Raw genomic sequence first — 21,495 nt, forward strand, 5'->3', positions numbered from 1 at the left:
TTTTAAGTATATTTTACTGATTATGTTGTTACAGTAGCCCCAATTATTTTTCCCTTTGCTCCCCTCTGTTCAGTAACCCCCTTCCCTCCAGCAATCCCAGCCCCCTTAGTTCATTCATGTCCATGGTTCATGCATATAAGTTTTTTGGTTTTACCCTTCCCTATATTATTCTTAACTTCCCCCTGTCTGCTTTGTACCAACCAATTATGCTTCTTAATCCCTGCACCATTTCCCCATTTCTCCCCCTTCCCCCTCCCAGCTGATAACCCTCCAAATGATCCCCATACCTTTGATTCTGTTCCTATTCTGATTTGCTTCATTGGATTTTGTTTTTATTTTTTAGATTTAGTTGTTGATACTTGTGAGTTTGTTCTCATTTTAATGTTCATAGTTTTGATCTTCTTTTTCTTAAATAAATCCCTTTAACATTTCTTATAATAATTGCTTGGTGATGATGAACTCCTTTAGCCTTACCTTGTCTGGGAAGCACTTTATCTGCCCTTCCATTCTAAATGACAGTTTGCTGGATAGAGTAATCTAGGTTATGTTCTTGCTTTTCATCGCTTTATATACTTCTTGCAGTTCCTTCTTGCCTGCCGTTTCTTTTGAGAAATCAGCTGACAGTCTTATGGGAACTCCTTTGTAGATAACTCTCTTCTTTTCTCTTGCTGCTTTTAAGATTCTCTCTTTGTCTTTAACCTTTGGAATTTTAATTATGATGTGTCTTGGTGTGGTCCTCTTTGGGACTTTTGTTTGGGACTCTCTGTTCTTTCTGGACCCATATGTCCATTTCCTTCGCCAAATTAGGGAAGTTTTTTTTCATTATTTTTTCACATAAGTTTTCAATGTCTTGCTCTTCCTCTTCTCCTTCTGGCACCCCTATGATTCAGATGTTGGCACATTTAAAGCTGTCCCAGCTTTAAGCTAAGCCTCACTTCATTTTCTTCAATTGTTGTTTCCTCCTCTGTACTGATTGACTGTTTATTTCTTCCTTATGTTCCAAATCATTGATTTGAACCCTGGTTTCCTTCCCTGCACCATTGGTTTTATGTGGATTTTCCTTTGTCTCTCTTAGCATAGCCTTCATTTCTTCCCTGACATACTTAATCTTGTCTGTCAAGTCTGTGAGCATCATTATCACCAGTGTTTTTAACTGTGCATCTGTTAGGTTGGCTATCTCCTCATCATTAAGTTCTCCCACTGGGACCTTGATCTGTCCCCTCCTTTCGGCCATACTTCTCTGTCTCCTCAACTTGACAGCCTTCTGTGTTCGCCTCTGTGTCTTAGGAAGAGCTATGGCACCTGTTACATTGTAAGGGGTGGAACCTTAGGTATTGATCATTCAGGGCTGACCTGTTGTTGTGCTGTATGTAAGGAAAGGGTCTGAGAGGGAACAATGTTGCTTGATCAACATTTGCCCCTTTTCCACTGCACAAACATACTCTGCTGAGGGACCAGTGATTTCCTCTGCTGCCCTGACCCCCACTGGTTTCCACAGTCAGAAGCAATGTAGCTTTATTTTCCCCTGGTGCTGGAACTGTGAGCTGCCTGGTCTGGGGTGGGACAGGAATAGTTCCTCAGGTTTATTTTCTGATTTTTATAATGTGTAACTACACTTTCCACCAGCTGACCTCAGCCACTGTGCTGCCACTGCCACCAGTGCCACTGCAGCTACCGGTGCCACCACGGGTGCTGCCACACCATGTCCTCTCTGCCCTGGCTCCACCCCTCCTACCTGTCTGGATGAGTATTTTTCTTTATTTCTTTGTTGGACTTCCCTTCAGTTCAATTTTCTGGAACTTATTGTTTTTTATAGTTTTGAGGTATAGTATCTCCTCACTTATCATGGGCATTACGTTCTAGACCCCCCGTGATAGGTGAAAATCCACGAAGTAGGAACCTTACATTTATTTTAGTATTTGTATATAGCTTAAGGCTTTATAAACCCTTCCCATACACTCATAAACCGTTCCCAGTCCCTTATTAACCATTCCCAGTCTCTTATTAACCTTTTCCACACTTTTATTAACACTACTTATGTTCTTAAACATATTCTACACTCTTAAACCTACATAACTTTAACAACATATGTATACAGTACTTCAAAATCCCACGATAGTGAAAAATCCGCAATAAATAATTAAATATAATATTCAAAAATCTGCAATAAGTGAACCACGATATAGAGAGGGACTACTGTAGATGTATTCCTTCTTTGTTGTGAAAGGAGATGCAGTGTGTCTACCTATGCCTCCATCCTGACTGGAAGTCTGAAAACTCTACTTCTTTACAGCTCCACTCCCTTTGGTATTGATACCATACATCTTTACATATTGTATAAGCATTAACATAAGTTTATAGTTATTTTTATGTTTTGTCATTTAATTCTTTTTCTTTTTTTTTTTTTTTGCAGGATACAGAGAGTTTATTCAAAGTCCAATACAGACTGGCCAAACTGCCTTCTACAATGTGAACAGAGAGCCTGCAGAAAAGGCAAGAGTTGTTATAAAATCGCTTTAATTCAGTTCTCTCCACATTACAAGCCATCAGGTGGGCAGTGGAATGTGCCATGCTCCACGTTACAATACTGAGCCTGTAATTGCTGGTATCAAAATATACATCTGTGTCGCCATAAAAAAAAAAAAAAAAACCACTTCATTTTCTGCCCCTCATGTCTTACAACTGGTATACAAAAAATTATAAATATTTAAACCCTTGTCCCCACCCCAACATGAACACTCAGGGGGTCCAGGCCCTGGGAAGAAGGGCCGGCCAACAAGAGGTCTGTGCACAGGACAGCCCCTTGGACCCATGAGTGCAGGACTACACAAGGTAAAGGAGACAGTTAAGACTCAAGGGCTGTTGTCCCACAGTGATGGGTCCCAGCGTTAAGAGGCAGACAAAAAACAACTTTGGTCCAAAATTTGCAGGATAATAGAAACCCTGAAAGTTTAAGAGCCCTCGTCCTCCCAGACAAGAGGACAGGGTTAAGTGTAAGGCATCTGGGGGTCTCATGCCTGGGGCTTTCTAGTAAGAACCCAGGCTCCTCAGTGGCCCCCACTGCATCTGCCCTGGAAACTAGATCCTGCCCTGCTACTTAATTACAAGGAATAAAATAAAAAGTACTGTATACAAGGTCATATAAGCAGGAAATTTAGATTACACTCATACCATTTTTATCATCTTGCTATATAAAAGGTTATGTAAAACTATTTCTTTTGCATATAAATGAAGATTAGAATATTTGGTCAACTGGAAATATTGCTAGGCACAGATGTCTGCAACTGCATCAAAGCACAAGAGATTTACAATGAAACAAAGCTCCAAGCTGAAGATGTGCCAGGGATGCACCCTCAGGGCAGGGGTCTTAGCCCAGGAGGGGCATCTCAAGCCAGGTGTGGGGAGAATCATACACTTGATTAAAATGAGCAAACTGGGGTACCGGCAGATCCTGCAGCTGGCATCCTCCTGCCACACAAGGCACACGATCCCTGCAGGAGGCTGTCCCCTCAGTCCCCAAACCTCTATAACATTTGCTACTGCAAGAAGGCCCTGCCAGAGCAATAGGTTTTAAGGCACAAGAAAACTGAATGGAGGTTTGGGACTGCCTATCCTGAAGGCTGCAGAAGGCACAGGCAAGGGGCCAGGGAGGAGCAAGCATAATGTCCATGCATCACCAAGAGCCTGAGGCTGGCACCCCATCTCCCTAAGGTGAGCAAGGTGAGTTAGATTTAATTTTTTAAAAACAGGTAAACTGATTTGATTTCTCTTTAAAAAAAATAAAATCTCTGGTCTTTTAAGGTCACTTCAGCTGCTTTTAAAGTGGCTATTTTCTGGAATGATGGAAGTTGTCACCGGGACTGCCCGGCAGGCTGGTCCATGGTGGTGGAGCCTAGATGGTGGACTTGGAGAAGGACACCTGCAGGTAGTGGTTCTTGCCCAGGTCATGGTTGTGCAGGTCGCTGAGTGCCTGGATGGCCTCCTCCACTGAGCCCATCTGGATCAGCGCCATCTTGCGGTCCTTCTGGAAGAACTTGAACCCTTTCACAACTCCGCCGTTGCTGGAGAAGAGGATCTTGAGGTCATCCTCGGATACAGAAGGCGGGATGTTGGAGAGGGGCAGAGTGGCTGAGGGCGGGAACATGTTCTGAAAGTTCTTGGAGCCAGGCTTTTTGAAGCGGTGCAGGGGTGAATTCCCATAGTCCTTGGTGAGACCCTGGTCTTCCTGGCCCTCACAGGGCAGCTGCACATTCTGGTGCTTAGACAGTGTGATGCGCACCGGCTTCCCATGCAGCTTATGCCCATTGAGGTGGCTCATGGCCAGCTGTGCCTGGCCCCTGTGTGCCATCTGTACCAGGGCGTTCTCCTTCTTATTGAACAAAATCTTCACCCGCTGCACATCGCCATACACGCCGAAAAGAATAAAGAGGCTTTGGGGTGTGACTCTCTCAGGGTTGAGGTTGCTGACCAGCAGGACAGAATTTCCAGCCCCTGCCAGGCCTGGAATGGCAATCCGGCCTGCTGCCGCTGCCGCCGCCGCCGCTGCCGATAGGATAGCCAGAGGGGCCAGGGCCCCGTGCACATTGGGAACAGAGAGGCCTGCAGCTTGAGGAATGGCAAAGGTGGGAGGGAAACCAGCTCCTGCATACGGAGAGGCTGACATTATACCAGGTGCACTGAAGGCCGCAGCCATAGTCTGGTCCAATGAGGGCTGGCTGTCACCGGAGGGCAGGTCTGGACAAGTGTAGTCTCGGCTCTTGTCATTGTTGTATTTGACATTGAGGCTGGTGAGCTTGGAAAAGTCAATGCGGAGGGTGCAGCAAGCATTGTAGATGTTCTGCCCATCCAGTGACAGCTTGGCGTGTTGGGCACTGACGGGTTCAGCATACTGTAACAGTGCCTGGAATTAGTTGTTCTTGGTGAAAGTGATGATTTTTAGAACTGTGCCAAACTTGGAGAATATCTGGTGAAGCACATCCAGGGTGACTGGGTAAAAGAGGTTCTCCACGATGATCCTGAGCACTGGGCTCTGGCCAGCCATCGCCATCCCAGCATCCACAGCAGCAGCCGAAGCAGCTAGCGCTAGGTTCCCCGACTGAACCGAGTTCACCGCGTGCAAGGTTGCCTGGGCCCGCGCCTGGTTGGGTGAGCTGTCAGTCTTAAGCTCCTTGTGGTTGGAGAACTGGATGTAGATGGGCTGGCCACGAAGCACAGGCGTCACCGAGGTGTAGTAGTTCACCATGGTGTTGGCTGCTTCCTCTGTGTTCATCTCGATGGAGGCCTGGTTCTTCCTTTTCAGCATCAAGAGATTGGTGACCTTTCCAAAGGGCAGTCCCAAAGAAATGACTTCGCCTTCAGTGACATCACTGGGGAGCTTCCAGATGTGGATCACTCTGGAGGGCACACCTGCACTTCTGTTGTCGCCTTTGAACTTCTTGTTGTACATTTCCGTTTGCTGCGGAAGCCGAGTTGCTGCTCATGATAAAGGGTTCATTAGTAACACAGGCAGAGAAGAGCTCGTCCAATCCCCGCTTTGTACCAACTGCTATGTCTGGGACAATGCCGTCCATTGCACACAGAAGGGACCCGCAGGGGACGGTGTGGAGGCGTCATTTAATTCTATGCATAAAAATTACCACGATCTGTGTTATTGCATTTGTCCATATATTTACCTTTACCAGAAAATCTCATATTTTCACGACTTCATTTTGCTGTTTATCATCCATTTTTTCAACTTGAAGGACTCACTTTAGCACATCTATAGAACATTTCTAGTTGTAATAAACCCGTTCCACTTTTGCTTATTTGAAAAAGTTTTCCAGCCTTTTTGGAGTGAGACCTGAGATAGTTGTGTAAGGGCAGTAGTGGGCAGCTTTGGGAATGAGGATAACTTCATTTAATTTCTCTTTCTGTCTCTATCTCTTCCTTCATCTCTATCTCTCGCCCCTGTAACTTCCTGTATTATAAACCCTTCTATACAAAAATATTAAAAAGTATATGCAACTGAAAAATCGCCTAACTGCCCTAACCTATAGCTTTGTTTGGCACAGAGTCCACTTTCTAAAGTACCACAGATAACAATTTGACCACATGCTTCACCACCACAACACTAAGGGTGACAACACTCCATTCTGCTGTGGCTTTACCATTATGGTTATAAGCACAACTCTTCTTATTCAGCCAAGTCAAAAACTTCAGATTCTATAACTTCCAGCTCCAACTTTGAGATAAAAAATTCTAAATAAATTAGAATATGAATTTAGTTCAAGTAATTGGGACTTCAAAAGAGTGAGTTAAACAAATTAAGCTAAAAAAAATTTTTTTTGCCTCTAAGTAAAAGTCTGAAGATGGGCAATCAAGGGTTGAAATGATATCTTCATGGTGTTTTCTGAAAATCAGTCTCATTTTGTATCTGTGCTAATACAAGGTTAGAATGTTATTTAGCCTTCACAAAATGGCTGTCTGAGCTCCAACCTTCATACCTTCCTTTAAAGCAGCAGAGAGGAAAAGAGGTAAGGACAAAAGGAGATTGTCAACTGGTCCAGCTCTCCTGCCTGTTTTTATATTTGCTTTAAAATATATTTGGCCCTTGCTGGTGTGGCTCAGTGGATTGAGCACTGACCTGTGAACCAAAGGGTTGCAGGTTGAATTCCCAGTCAGGGCACATCCCTGGGTTGCAGGCCAGGTCCCCAGTTGGGGGCATGTGAGAGGCAACCACACATTGATGTTTCTCTCCCTCTCTTTCTCCCTCCCTTCCCCTCTCTCTAATAATAAATTTTAAAAATCTTTAAATACATATATATGCTTGTATAAAGCATTTAGGCACTTTTAGGTGGGAAACATGATACTCAGTTTTCACTGCCAGGTTCAGCAGAATATAATGTCAAAGAATGATATAAGTAGTGCAAAACAGGAGCATCATAAAAAACAAAATCCACTTCTGAGATTATGAAAATATGTAAGAAAATTAGCATTTGTTGAGTTGTAAATACGAGTTTTATACTTACATGAGCTCCCCTTATAAGATGGGCGTTAATTAATATTCAATGGGAAATAAAAAATAAAATCCAAATCAGTGGTGTAATAAAAATTTTATTTGCAATGACGGCAAGGAAATAGACTCAGGTTCTGGCTTGTCAAATATTTCCTGCACTAACAGTATCTACAGGAGCATCTGGCCAATTTCTACTTAGTGACTTCTTACGCATGTTGAATGGGGTTCAGGTAAAATGACACTATGTACAAACCTGGGCACAAAGCTGAAAGAGCCTCTCCGTCTCCTGAGGGAGTTACCCAGTATACAACACAAGAGCTAAGGATTCATATCTTTGTTGCCTTATCATAATTCAAATGCACTTCAGGGTATGATTCTGATTTTTCTGATATGAATATGTGCCCTATGGTTACACTTAACAATAATAAAATAAAACTCCAGCTTTGAGGAGCTGACACACACCACCCCAGCTGTGGGATGTCACCTTTCTGGAAAATTTTCTTAAAAGCTCTATGCACCAACTTCTACTTACATCTATTTCACTGACCAACATTTACTCATGTGATTATCCTTCTTTGGGGGACCCTGGGAAAAGTGGCTTTTTAACTGGCACACACATTGCTGCCCCAACAAAATCAGGGTTGGTTAACAAGGAAGAAGGATAGAAAAGATCTCAGGTGGGCAACTCTAGCAGAGCTGAAAAGAATTTATCTCCTGCAGAATTGGTAGAAGGATTATAAAAGTAGGTGCAGGCAAAGCTCCCAGAAATGATGCTGCTCAATTGGTCTGATTAAACTACTACTATTCATGCCAGTAACTGATAACTTCTGCCCAGCTGGTTCCCTTTCTCCATGTCATCTCCAGCTCAAACCTTTCCATGGGTGTATCATACTGATGAAAACGAGGTCACAGGCCTGCAAGGGATCTTGGGAAATGTAGTTTAAGAAAATCCTATGTGAGGAAGGTGGGATTCACAGTAAGGGTGAGTAAACATATTTCATTGATTCTAAGAGATGAATTTTTTTCCCTACATTTTTTTGTCTCTGAAATCAGCATACTTTTGATAGTTAATGATAGCTATTAGTTGTTTTGCAGTTTTGTGATGTGGTTATCATTGCTTGTATGTACGTGAAACCCCCATACAGGATGGAGAAAACATCACCATCAAAAGAGTGCAGACAGGGTCTCAGTAGCTTGGCAGGAAATCCTGGATCCAACAGTGAAGCACTCTGTTTATAAATGCTGTGTCATCAAAGACTCACATGGGGTGTAAAACTAGCAACACAGACAATGCTGAATTCAAAAGAGACTCATGAGAGTTCTACACTTAAATATAAAGAACTTCTAGACATCCGGTCAAGATGGCAGTATAGGCAGACATGGCTCACCTCTTCTCACAACCACATCAAAATTACAATTAAAATATAGAACAACCATCAGCCAAAACCATCAGAATTCAAGTTGAAGGGAAGTCTGACAACTACAGAATTAAAGAAACCACATCCATCGAGATGGGTAGGAGGGCAGATACATGGAACGGGCTGCTCTCTCACCCACATGTGGTGGATAAAAATTTGGGAGGGATATCTCGGGAGCCAGGAGTCACAACCCCCCAGCCCACAGTTCCAGTGCCAGGAAGAGAAGTACTCACAACTTCTGGCTGCCAAAACCAGCAGGGATTAAGTTAGTGGAAGAAACTTTTGGAACTCAAGCAGTTCCTTTTAAAGAACCCACACATGAACTCACCTACTCAGACTCACTCCCACTGAGCTCCTGTACCTGGGTAGCAGCTTGAAAGGCTCCAGTGGTATACAGGAAGAAACTCAAGTGCCTTGCATCAAGGCAAACAAAAGCAATTGTCTCTTTTCTAAAACCTCCCCCCACAGAGCCATAAAGCTGGTGCCATATCTGAGATTCCATCAACCCAGCTAACACTGTTTGACTTGCCTTGGAGATTCCCAGAGACTCTGCCCCACCCAATTTACAGGCCCACCCAAGCTGCTTTTCCACATGAATGGCTGATTTTGGCTCTTGCTTCATAACTTCCTAAACCCTATCAAACAAGCAACAGCTGGCCTTAGTGAGCCCCAGGCCCAGTATGAACGGCAGCCAGCTTAGATTCACAGCTTGGCTTCACCTGAGAATCTCCAAGCCTAGCACAAGTAGCAGCCATCTCAGATTGCTTTATAGCTCAAGCAGGGTGGCCCTGGGCAAAACAAAAGTGGGGGCTGACTTTGGCCTGCACCACCCAGGAACACCCAGGGCCAGCACAGAGTGGACAGCTAGCTACAGATCACGTTGGAGCACCACCACCCTGCTCCCGCACAGGTGATCCTCCACGAAGGATGGAGTCTGGTGGTCAGTGGTCACAGCCAGTCCTTGCAGCCGACTGACCTGGGTAAATCCCTCCCATTGACCTGCCAACAGCAGTCAAAGCACAACTACAAGAGGAGGGTGTACTCAGCCCACACAAAGGGTGCACCTTGAATACACAGCTTGGGTGATGGGGAGGCTGTGCCACTGGACCCTACAGTAACCCACTACATTAGGCCACTCTACCAAGAGACAGTGTCGAAGAAGCTCTACCCAATACACAAAAGCAAACACAGGGAGGCTGCCAAATGGAGGAGACAAAGAAATATGGCCCAGATGAAGGAACAGAACAACACCCCAGAAAAAGAACCAAATTGTTACAGAACCCCTGGGCTGCTCCAATTGAAAACAAACCCACGGGCTCTTTAGTTAGGGGCCCGATTGCCTGCCGCCAAAATTATAACTCTTAATACCAGAGTTTAGTGAAAAGAAAAAGAATAGTTTATTTAACAGTTATATGGATTTAGTTATTTCCAGATTTCTGTTGTTAAGTCTTATATTCTTTAAAACACCCATAAACACATATCCTTGCCTCCCCACTACCAAACCAGGCTAGCTTTAGAAAAGTTAGAGAAACTGTTTCCCTACTTTCCAAACACAATTCAGCTTTATCAGCAGCTTCCAATCACTCAGTTCTGACTGGGGAGGTTCTTTCTGTGCTGTGGTGCCCTCCAGCTCTCAGTGCAGAACCGCCTGGATTCTCAGCCTCCTTGTAAACTGTCTTCTTCCTGCAAACCGCATGGATCTCCTCTCCTCAAAACTGCATGGCGAGAGCCTCTTAAAGCAGCCTGGAGACCCCTTCTCCAAGCCACATGGAGAAGTCCCCCTCACCAAGCCACGTGGAGGGAGCACACGAGAGAGCGAGAGAGCGAGACAGCAAGGGGGCGAGAGAGCGAGAGCGAGCACGCGTGAGAGAGAGAGAGCGCGAGAGAGAGAGCCCAAAATGTCCGCAGCTGCTTATATATCCCTGACTGCGTCTTCTGACGCAGTGGGTGTTGCAAACAGTTCTGACCATTCACAGAACCCTACGTAGGCTCTGTGTGCTTTTTCCATACTGTCCCCTGGTTCAAGACCTCTCCCATCTACCTGAGGCTTTGGATGCATTAAAGCCATTTTGCATAAAAAAGACACTAGCCACCAGCCTCAGGCATGTGGAGGCATTCTAAAAGCTGCTTCCTTCTCCCCATCCCCCAGCCGCAAACTCTGGGGATTTTTGGAACACTCCTGTTTCTGTAACAAAATGAAATGGAGATAGCCAACCTATCAGATACAGAGTTTGAAACACTGGTGATCAGGATGCTCAGAGAAATGATTAGAAGAGCCACAAAATAAAGGAAGAAGTGAAGGCTATACAAAGTGAAATAAAGAAAAATATACAGGGAACCAACAGTGAAGGGAAGGAAGCTGGGATTCAAGTCAACAATTTGGAACAAAAGGAAGAAATAAACACTCACTTGGAACAGAAAGAAGAAACAAGAATTGAAAGAAATGAGGAGAGTATTAGGAACTTCTGGGACAACTTTAAATGTCTCAACATCCGAATCAAAGGGGTGCCAGAAGGAGAAGAGGAAGAGCAAGACATCGAACACTCATGTAAAAAAATATGAAAGAAAACTTCCCTGATTTGGCAAAGGAAATAGACATACAAGTCCAGGAAGCACAGTGTCCCAAACATGTTGGACCCAAAAAGGACCATACCAAGACACATCATAATTAAAATGGCAAATGTTAAAGATAAAGAGAGAATCTTAAAAGCAGCAAGAGGAAAGAAGAGAGTTACCTTCAAAGGAGTTCCCATAAGACTATTAGCTGATTTCTCAAAAGAAACTTTGCAGGCAAGAAGAAACTGGCAAGAAGTATTCAAATTGATGAAAACAAGAACCTACAACCTAGATTACTCTATCCAGCAAAGCTACCATTTAGAGTGGAAAGGCAAATAAAGTGTTTCCTAGACAAAGTAAATCTAAAGGAGTTCATCATCACCAAGCCATTATTATACAAAATGTTAAAGGGACTTATTTAAGAAAAAGAAGATCAAAACTATGAACACTAAAATGGCAACAAACTCACAAGTATCAACAACTGAATCTAAAAAACAAACTAAGCAAACAACCAGGATAGGGACAGAATCATAGGTATGGGGATCATTTGGAGGGTTATCAGCTGGGAGGGGGAAGGGAGAAAATGGAGGAAAAGGTGCAGGGATCAAGAAGCATAATTGGTAGGAACAAAATAGACAGGGGGGCATTAAGCATAATATAGGAAAGGGTGAAGCCCAAGAACTTGCACACATGACCTATGGATGTGTACTAAGCAGGGAATTGCTGGAAGGAAGGAGGTACCAGGTGGAGGGGGACAAAGGGAAAAAATTGGGACGACTGTAACAGCATAATCAATAAAATATACTTAAAATAAAAAAAGAACTTGTAGAAATAAGGTAACTGATTTATTTTGCTTTTTAATGTCTTCACAAGAGATTTACACCTAAATAAATATAAACAAGATCTTTTAATAGGAACAGAATAAAATTCTAAATTGGTAATTCTAATTGATAAAAAATAACCTATTGCTCCAGTTATACCACTCTCAGAAATTTAACCTGAGGGGAGTGGCAAAGCATAGACTGTGCATTTTGTGGTCAGAGCCTCTTCTCTACATTTGTTGGTACGACTGAGGCTCCCTGTTGATGATCATAGGAAAGGATTACTTTACCAGGTGATCATGAAACAGAGTAGGCCAGGACACTGAAAGAGTTTTTCATGTTAACATCTGGGTTACTAGGAATGGCATAAATGGTAGCAAAAATTAATAAAGAAAAAAATTTAAATCATCCTTTACCAGTGTGGCTCAGTTGGTTGGGTGTCATTATGTGAAGGGAAATGTCACTCATTTGATTCCTGATCAGGGCACATGCCTGGGTTTTGGGTTCAATCCCTGGTCTGGGTGTGTACAAAAGGCAATTGATTGATATTTCTCTCCCTCTCTTCCCCTCTCTCTAAAAATAAATAAATAAAACCTTTCATACCTGCCCCAAACGCCCAAAACCTAGGTGTGTGCCCTGACTGAGAATGGAACCAGCAAACTTTTGGTGCATGGGATGGTGTGTCAACAAACTGAACTACCTGGCCAGGGCTTGGTCTCCTTCTTTTTGAAAGGTAGCATCTGTTGCATGTCATAGATTAATGAAAATTAGTCTTATGTTTGGAAACTGAAAAGAAACAACTATAGAAGGCAGTTTAATTAAATGAGCCAGAGTAGAGTGTGCTTGTGAAAGATTCAGAACTGGTCACTGAAAATGCATTTTCATAACATGTACTATAGTTAAAGGGTATAGAGGGGATAAATGGTGATGGAAGGAGACTTGACTTTGGGTGGTAAACATACAATATGATATGCAGATGATGTATTATAGAATTGTACACCTGAAACCTATATAATTTTATTAACCAATATCACTCCAATAAGTTCAATAAAAATTTTAAAAAACAGAATGTAAAAAAAGAAATTTAGCTCAAGGGGGAAAAACACTTGATAAATAACTTATGTTCAACAATAATAATAATAAGGACTACTAATATCTATTGAAACTTGACTATGTGTCAGGCTCTCAACATACATGATTTCATTTGATTCTCATAACAGCCACATGAGATAGATATTAATCCCATCCCCATTTTATATATGGGACCCAAAGTGTGATAACTTGCCCAAACCTGTGATATGCCACTATTAGAACATGAAGTATGTTGCCATAATAAATATGCTGCACAGTTATGAGCAGAAAAAGGAAAAAAAATTTGTATATACACTATAATCACAACTAAGTAAAATATGTATTTAAAAGGTTAAACTCAAGAAGTCTGCAAAATATCTAGAAACAAGCTGCAGTAAAACATGAATGTCCAGGATGGATTTCCAGTGGCTCTGCATCTTTTTTGGGTTATAGAACCTGTGTTAGTCTGTTCCAGCTGCCAAAACAAAATGCCAGTCTGATTGGCTTAAACAACACAAATTTATTCTCTCATAGTTCTGGGTACTAGAAGTCTAGGCTTAAGGTGCCAGTAAATTCTACTCCTGGTGAGGGCGCTCTTCTTGGCTTGCAGACAGCCACCTCCTTGCTGTGTCCTCACATGGCCTTTCCTTTGTGTGCACATGGAGGGAGAGAGAGAGAGAGAGAGAGAGAGAGAGAGAGAGAGAGAGAGAGAGAGAGAGAGATCTCTGGTGTTTCTTCTTCTTGTTATAAGGAAACCGGTCTTATCAGATAGGGACCCACTCTTATGACCTCATTTAACCTTAATACTTCCCTAAAGGCCCTATCTTCAAATACAGTCATATTGAAGGTCAGGGCTTCAACATAGGAATTTAAGTGCAACCCAATTCAGTCCATAATAGGACTCCTTTGAGAAGCTGATGCAAGCTCTGTACACCCTTTTAAGGAGATTGTATACATCACCTCCCATACTGTTGCATACAATTTCAGGAAGTTCCTAGACCTCAGGTTGAAAACCGGTGTTCCAGGCCACCTTCCTCTTTTTACAGATTGAGAACACAAAAGTTCAGAAAGAGGAAGTGATTTTCAGCATGTTAGGAGAGAGCCATATCTCCTGATTCCTCATCCAGCACTTGCTCTACCTTACTTTGACATCTATTAGGACTGTTTAGGCCTGTTAGGTCAACTATCCAGAGCGATCCCAGCACCAGAGGTCCTGTGGGCAGGGTGAAAGAGACAGTGCTTCTTCATTTGGGATGTTCACATGGGTTAACAAGGCTCTGGCTGTGACCGACAGCAAATGGGATAGATTTCAGTGCTTCAAACTAGTCAGGAGGTGGGGAAGAAGCTGTACCAACTTCAATATCCACTCACCAGATGCCTGAATGTGAGGAGATGGAAGTGCTTCTGTCCTGCTGAAAGACAGAGGCTGAAGAGGCAGTCTCGAACTGTTTGGTGGCTTTCACATGGCACTCTCCCTGTAGCTCTCAGATTCCTCACTGTCTACTCCCCAAGAGCTGGCCTGTTAGATTTCTCCAAGAGTTCTAGTTCTAATATTTTGTACTTCTCTGATTCTGGAGCAGGAACCATGGAGAAAATATCAGTTGAGGCATTTGGGCCCTAGAAGTATGGGCAAAATAGTTTTTTTTCCAAAATGTCTTCCGATGGTGTAATAGAAATAACAATAAAAAAAATGTAGTTTTATACTTACTTGGCAGGGGAGATACCATGATCATGAAGGTGGTTTTCCCAGGGCAAGGCTTATCCGCTGCACTCCAGATGTGCTGACCCCTGCGATTTCCCCATATGTGGGAAACCTGACTGCATAATTTGTGGTAGTGGGGGACTGAGTTCGCACTCTCCCCTAAAAAAAAAAAAAAAGGTTTAAAGAGATGAAAAATCCTTAATGAGAATCTGAGAAGACTCTTTAAATGCTTAACTAGTCATTTAAAGTAAAGTTTCAACATCAATGTTTCCTTTATTTCTGCTCCAGGCCCATTCCTAAGTAATGGAGGTAGCTGGTATCTGGACTCCTAAATAATGAGGTCAGAGAATGAAGCAGCATTTATAACAGGAAATGTTATAACAGGCAGAGATAGTGGCCCCAGAGAATCATTTTTGTTTTATTTCATCCATCAGTGAGATAAATAACCATGACATTCTTCCTACTGACACTATCAATGCCACAAACCATGGTGGAGCCTTCCCTTGGGCCACCTTTGGGAAACACAAGACTAGAAACAAAAGAAGAGATGCTCACTGTGGGGTGGACGTTACCTTTTCAGGAAAATTCTAGCTTTGCTCCCCACCATCAATAAGGTCTTGAAGGGCTACACACCTGATGTTTCTCTGCTTGTCGGGCTTCATGCCTAGCATATCAAATGGTCTCAGTTTCCGTCTGGGGAGAAGAAAGAGGAAGAAAATAATTGCTGCTGGGGGAGCAAGGGTGAAAGTGAGTGTTAAGATGGAAGTGTCAAACAAGCAAAGAAAATAAAGTCTGTCTAAAACACCACCACCGCCTGTATTGGCACAAATAACCCCTTCATTCCCAGTGGATAATAATCCAAAGAACAGGAGGAAGCCAAAGGCTTGGCACCTGCCTCTTGCTTCCCAACAAGCAGTCTTAAACTTCACTGCCCTCAGGTGGTCAAATAAGTGTATTATGATGCAGGCACATTGTTTTGGATTTTTTAAATTAAACTTATTGGAGTGACATTAGTTAATAAGATTATATAGGTTTCAAGTGCACATTTCTATGATATATGATCTGTGTATCTGCTTTGTGTGTCTACCACCCAAAGTCAAATCATCTGGATTTTTTTGCCTTCATTTCTTTCTTTTTTCTTTCAATTTTATTTTGTTTTGATTTCAGGAACACAGCTTAGTGGTTAGACAAGCATATACTTCACACAGTGTTCCCCTCAATATTTCCATGCCCAGCTGGCACCAAGCATAGTTATTACAATATTATTGACTATTCCCTATGCTTTACTTACACCCTAGTGATTATTTTGTGACTATCAATTTGTGCTTCTTAATTCCTTCACCTCTTTCACCCAGTCCAACATTTATTTTTCTCAGGTTCTTGGTCCTCCATTTCTGAAAGGAAGTGAGTCAGGCGAGGAGAAATCTTTTTCTGGGGTGAGGAGAAATCTTTTCTGATAAGTTGTAACCATAGTCTAATACTTCTGTGGGTTTTCAGCACAAGTTAACAATTAAAATCTGAATGAAAATATACCACACAAAATGGAGTACTCGTAACAAATTGAGATTGCTATTATAATTACATAAGCATCATTTTTATTTTAAGTAAAATCTATGATTAAAAAGTAAAGCTATAGATATAAATAAAATGAGACTATTAATCTCAATGATGTCTGTTATAAATGAAGAAAATAATTTTAATTCTACTTCTGGTTATAATTACAATATATTTATACTGGAATGTTATTTCCCTTATTGTTACTTTTTCTCCATTTACGGTGAAAGGTAACATAGATAAAGTGTCAAATACACACAGGTGGTTTAATAAAAAATTACTAAGTGAACCTAAAGGTCAGCATGCCCAGGTCACAGAAGAGAACACTGTCAGCAACCCCAAAGGCTCCTGAACTTTCCATGCCTGATCTCAGTCCCATTCTTTCTTCAAAGAGGAAACCCACATCCTTACCTTGTGACCACCCTTTCTTTGCTTTTCCTTGTGGTTTTATATCCAATATATGCATCCTTAACTAATAAGTTAATGTTACTTGTAATTTATAGGTATGAGTGGAATTAGTAATATGCCTATATTGTTTCTTGTTTCTTTCATTCAATGTTATATTTGTAACATTCACCCTTATTCTGTGTAGTTGTACATTGTACATTTTTTTGCTGATGAAATAATTTTCTCTTATACAAATGTGCCAAAATTTATTGACCCAGTTCACAAAATTGGAAATTTGTGTTGTTTCCATATTTGGAAGAAAATGATAACAAAAATTTTACTCATAAACCCTTATGTGATGCAACAAAAGGAGCACTTTTAAATGCACACACATAAAAAAGGATAGCTGATAATGAGAAGAAAGTAGAAAAAGAACAACAGCATAGGCTCAAGGAAGGCAGAAGGAAGTACTAAAGGTAAAAGAAATCAGTGCAGGAGGCAAAAGTGAACAATAGAAAGGATCTCAAAACCAGAAGTTGGTTCTTTGGAAAAGAATAAAATTGGTGAAACTACAATGAGATTGGTCAAAGAAACAAGGCAGCAATGAGATTGGTCAAAGAAACAAGGCAGCAGGTCACCAATATCAGGAAAGAAACCATGGAAGTAACCCACAAAACCAAATGATCAATATTAACATCAACTGATGCGACAAACTGACAAAAGAATATCCTGATGTTATACACTGAGAAAGACAGGACATCGCCTATGTAGTATTTCCCTGCCCAGTGTGTTTAACCTGAATGTAACCAGAAAAATCCAACTTGAGAAGCTTTCTGAAAAACACTTGGAGTGAATCTTCAAAATGTCAATGTCATGCAAGGTAAAGAAAGAAGAAAGAAGAAGAAGAAGGAGAAGGAGAAGAAGAAGAAGAAGAAGAAGAGAAAGGAGGAAGAAGAAGAAGATGTTGTGCAGATGATGTTGTACACTTGAAACCAGTATGAGTTTATTAACCAATGTCACCCCAATAAATTCAATAAAAAATGGGAAAAAAGAAAATAAGTCTGAACACAGTAAAAAAAAAGAAAGTCTTAAAAACTGAATGCAATGCATGGTCTTTATTTGGAAACATGATTCTTTAAAAAAATGTACAAAGAGCAATATTGGGACAATCAAAAAATCTGAATGGGGATCATATAGTAGGCATTGTTTCAAAGTGAAATATTCCGGGTGTGATAATTCCATCAATTTTGCAGCAAACCATTCATTTTCTTAAGAGATACATGCTAAGCCCCAACTGTTGTGGCTCAGCGGGCTGAGTGTTGTCCAGCAAACCAAAACGACGCTGGTTCCATTCCCATTCAGGGCACATGCCTGGGTTGTGGGCCAGGTCCCCAGTTGGGGGTGTGGGAGAGGCAACCAATCCAGGCTTTTTTAGCACACATTGATTTTTCTATCACTCTCTTTGTTCCTCCCTTCACCTCACTCTAAAAATAAATTAATTAAATCTTTTTTTAAAAAGTAAGATTCATGTCAATATTTAGAAATGAGATACTTACTGTAATGTCTTAAATTAACTTACATGACTTAACAAAACAATTAGAGAGCAAGGAAGGGAGGGAGAGAGGGAGTAGAGAGAGAGAGAGGGAGAGAAAGGAATGATTTAATAAAATAATTAGAGGGGTGAAAAGCATTAATAATGGGACAATCTAGGTGAAGTGTACATGGGTGTCCTTGCAATTTTTTGCACACATCTGTAAGACAAAATAAAAATTGGGGGAGGAAGAGCATATTATGGACGATTTTCTTCCAATTTGAAACTTACAAGAAGGAAACCAATATTTAGAAAAATATAAACAGCTCATAATGAGTAAGGAATGGTCAAGCTGTATCATTCCATAACCATAAAAACATACATCGAAAGTCTTTTCACAAAGATTCCAGACTTCCTCACTGAATTCTGATAAACATCCTAGGCACAAATACTTTCAGTTTGACGCAAACTCTTGGAAAGAGTAGAAAAGGAGGGACAGTCCTTTATTTCTTTTGTGAGGAAGATAACCTTCACACTAAATCCTAGTGAGGACAGTTTGAGAAAGGGAAATCATGGGTCAACCACATACTCATGACCAAGAAGTGAGGATTAGAAACACAGTAGTAGTAGACAGATTCCTAAAGGGTATAAAAAGGAAAGTACATAATATACAAAGACTAAACTAGATTCATTATGGGAGTACTAACTACATCTAACCTCAGAAAATCATTAGTAAAATATCCCACATTCTCAGATTACAGGAGGAAATTATGATCCTCGCATTCAGGAAACAAAACAAAACAAACGGTAAATGTAGATATCCCTTTGTGATGTACTTTTTCCGATTTCCTTTAAAAGCTGTGGTTACTGAGATATAATTTCCACATGGGATTTCCTGTGTCCTCATAAATGCATATTGTCATGCAGAGCCACCACCACAACCAAAATGCAGAACATTTTCAACACCCCAGATCCTTCCATTCTCTCAGCCCCCTCACCCTGACAGCCAGCAATCTGTGTTTTGTCCCTACAGGCTGGCCTTCTGAGAATGCCAGACAGCGGAGTCATACAGTATGTGCACTTTTGCAGTTGGCTTCCTTCAAAAAAAAAGATAAGTATGGGCCTTCTGGAGGCACAACGTATATTTTCTCGTCTTGGGTAGCATTACCTGGCTCGATCACTACCGTTACTTGTCAAATTGTCGGTTTGGACATAACCTCTCCCACCACTGATATGGTTACACTCTTTGATTGTTGCAAACGTGGTGTGTGAAAAGTGATGGATGGTTTCTCTTCATATGTCCGGGATCAGTTACAGTAAACATCTTTTGGGGTGTTGTGTGCCTGCACCATCGGGATTCCCTCTTCTTTGAATTGACTCAGAGAGTGGGTGGGGCTGAGAGAGCCGGGCAAACCCCAGCTCACCAGCTAAACTGAACAGGCAATCAACTCCCCTGAGCATCAAACCACAGGCCGATTTGATCACCCATCAGAGCGGTGATTGAGTCGTGACGGAGACCGTCCAGTCCGTCGAGATGACAACTTTCGCTTTGGGGCCCTTTAAGGAAAAAGTAGGGCACCCCCAACACACACCCTTAAAGGTGGGATTCCAGTGCCCCTTTTCCCCATTGGGCGGTAAGTCTTGTGGTGGAATAATGGCGGACAGTACTTTCTGAGCAAAGTACTTCTCCTCCAGGCTGACACTTCACCCTCCTAAGTTCTCCGCCCACCACAACAAAGATGGTGCCCTCATCTCCCAGCTTTCCGCATGAGAAGCTGGAGCTACATGCTACTACCGGGGCGGGAAAGAAAGTTACGGAAGAACCAAAAAACCACCGAGCTGGTCCGCCAGATCGGCTGCCGACTTCCGCTACAGCGCAGGGACTCGGCGCCCGCCAGAAACCCTGCACCTTACTGGCCAGGGCGCGGAGGCACGGGCGTACAGGGGCGCACTCATTGGCGGTGGGCGGAGGACCAATGAGAAGGCGACAGCGGGGCCTCGAAGTCGCGCGCTGTGGGAAGCGAGCCCGCGCGTTTCCTGTGGGGCTGGCCAACGGCGTTCTGGGCAGGCTTCTGCGCCCGAGCGGTGTCGCAGCGGCCAGCGCCTCCGCCGCTGTTCTGCCCAGGGTCGTTGCCTCGGCAGAAGCTCCCTTTCGGGACTTGGCGACAATGAGCTCCTCTGAGGAGGACGAGGGGTCTGGCTCCGGAGCAGGGTTTGACCCGCAGGGCAGTGAGGGCAGGGGCAGGTTCCTCGACCCACAGGGCTTCGAGACCAACCAGGGAGCCATGGAAGCAGCAGGGTGGGGGCCGTGGGGCTCCGAAGGCCCACCTGGCTCCCCGGCGATGGCTTCGCTGCAGCAGCTGAGCGAACGGGATGCCCCGGGTGTCCGCAGAAGCTCCACCCCAGAGAGCTGCGACACTGAAGAGTCCACCATTTTGGCGGCCCCGACACCAGGTCCCAGTGATAGAGGCATGAGGGCCCTTGGCCGGGTGGGATGGCAGCTGGCTTTTATCGCCGTGTTCCCCCTCAGGGTGCCTGATGGACGCCTGGCCAGGGACACCCAGTATAGAGGCGCTGGGTATAGGTCAGAAGTCACTGTGGGTCGCCAGCAGCCCTCTGGGGAAGGTCTGGTCAGCTGGCCGCGTTCTGAGTCCGAGCCACCCTATGAGTCGGGGGAGAGGCAGCTGACGAGGGTGAGCGTTTGTCGCCCAGGAGGAAGCCAGGCCATACCCAACAGGCCCGAGGATGCACCCAGACAGTCAGGAAGCCACAAGAGGGAGGAGTATCTTGCTGTTCCGGGCACTTCCCTGTCCTCAGCTCCACGGAGATTCACTTCAGCTAAGAAAAGGCCGGCTGTTTGGGATCCACAGGTGTCCCTGCGCAAGGTGCCACCGAGTGTCCTCTCTGGGAAGGCTGGGAGCAGCCCGGTCTTCCTGCACCTAGGTGCAGCTGCAGGCAGCCTCCCCAAGTACACTCGGATAAAGAAATGGCCCGCTGAGCGGAAATCCCTAGGGGGGGCCTCCAATGTAGCCCCCCCGAAGTTCTCTCCTTCCTGGGGACAGGGAGGCTCTGCAGCCGCCCTGGATCCAGCCGCCTCACCTCCGACCTTTGCTGCTGCGCTGCTTGGGAGGGGCCGGAGGTGTTCCTCGCCCGTTGTTGGACCCGAAGAGTCCAGTCACACGGGCGCTGCGCCCAAGTGTGCGGCCATGAGGCAGAGTGGGAGTGGGTCGGTGATGGGAGAAGGAAAACATGAGGACCCGCACAGAGGCCCATTCCCGGAGAGCCAGGTGAGTCTCAGGCCCTGCCTGCTTCTCCCTGCTCCCCACCCTTCTCATGCCCCACCCCTGCCTCTCTCCCCGGGCTCCCTCTGTCCCTCACTCAGGGACTGTCGTTGGGCGCCCAAGGCCGTTAGGGTGCCGGACCTGGGTGGTTTTCGCAGGGCAGGCCCTAAGACAGCTTCG

General features: G+C 43.7%; 1 protein-coding gene and 1 non-coding gene across 2 annotated transcripts; one reads left to right on the top strand and one right to left on the bottom strand.

Annotated features, from left to right (window-relative positions):
• Nucleotides 1–2,500: 2,500 nt before the first annotated feature.
• Nucleotides 2,501–5,603, bottom strand: LOC149990518 (polypyrimidine tract-binding protein 1-like). Its single transcript, XM_090264920.1, is given in 3 exon segments — nt 2,501–4,599; nt 4,678–5,443; nt 5,445–5,603. Coding segments are annotated over 3 exon segments (1,599 nt in total). The 5' UTR covers nt 5,571–5,603; the 3' UTR covers nt 2,501–3,892.
• Nucleotides 5,604–14,560: 8,957 nt separating this feature from the next.
• LOC149990519 (U1 spliceosomal RNA) lies at nt 14,561–14,724 on the top strand. The gene has a single exon (XR_016508751.1). It is a non-coding gene; the product is annotated as a U1 spliceosomal RNA (small nuclear RNA).
• Nucleotides 14,725–21,495: the final 6,771 nt, after the last annotated feature.

This window comes from Furipterus horrens, unplaced genomic scaffold (assembly GCF_987537825.1).
Source record: "Furipterus horrens unplaced genomic scaffold, mFurHor1.1.pri manual_scaffold_17, whole genome shotgun sequence".
Taxonomy (NCBI): Eukaryota; Metazoa; Chordata; class Mammalia; order Chiroptera; family Furipteridae; genus Furipterus; species Furipterus horrens.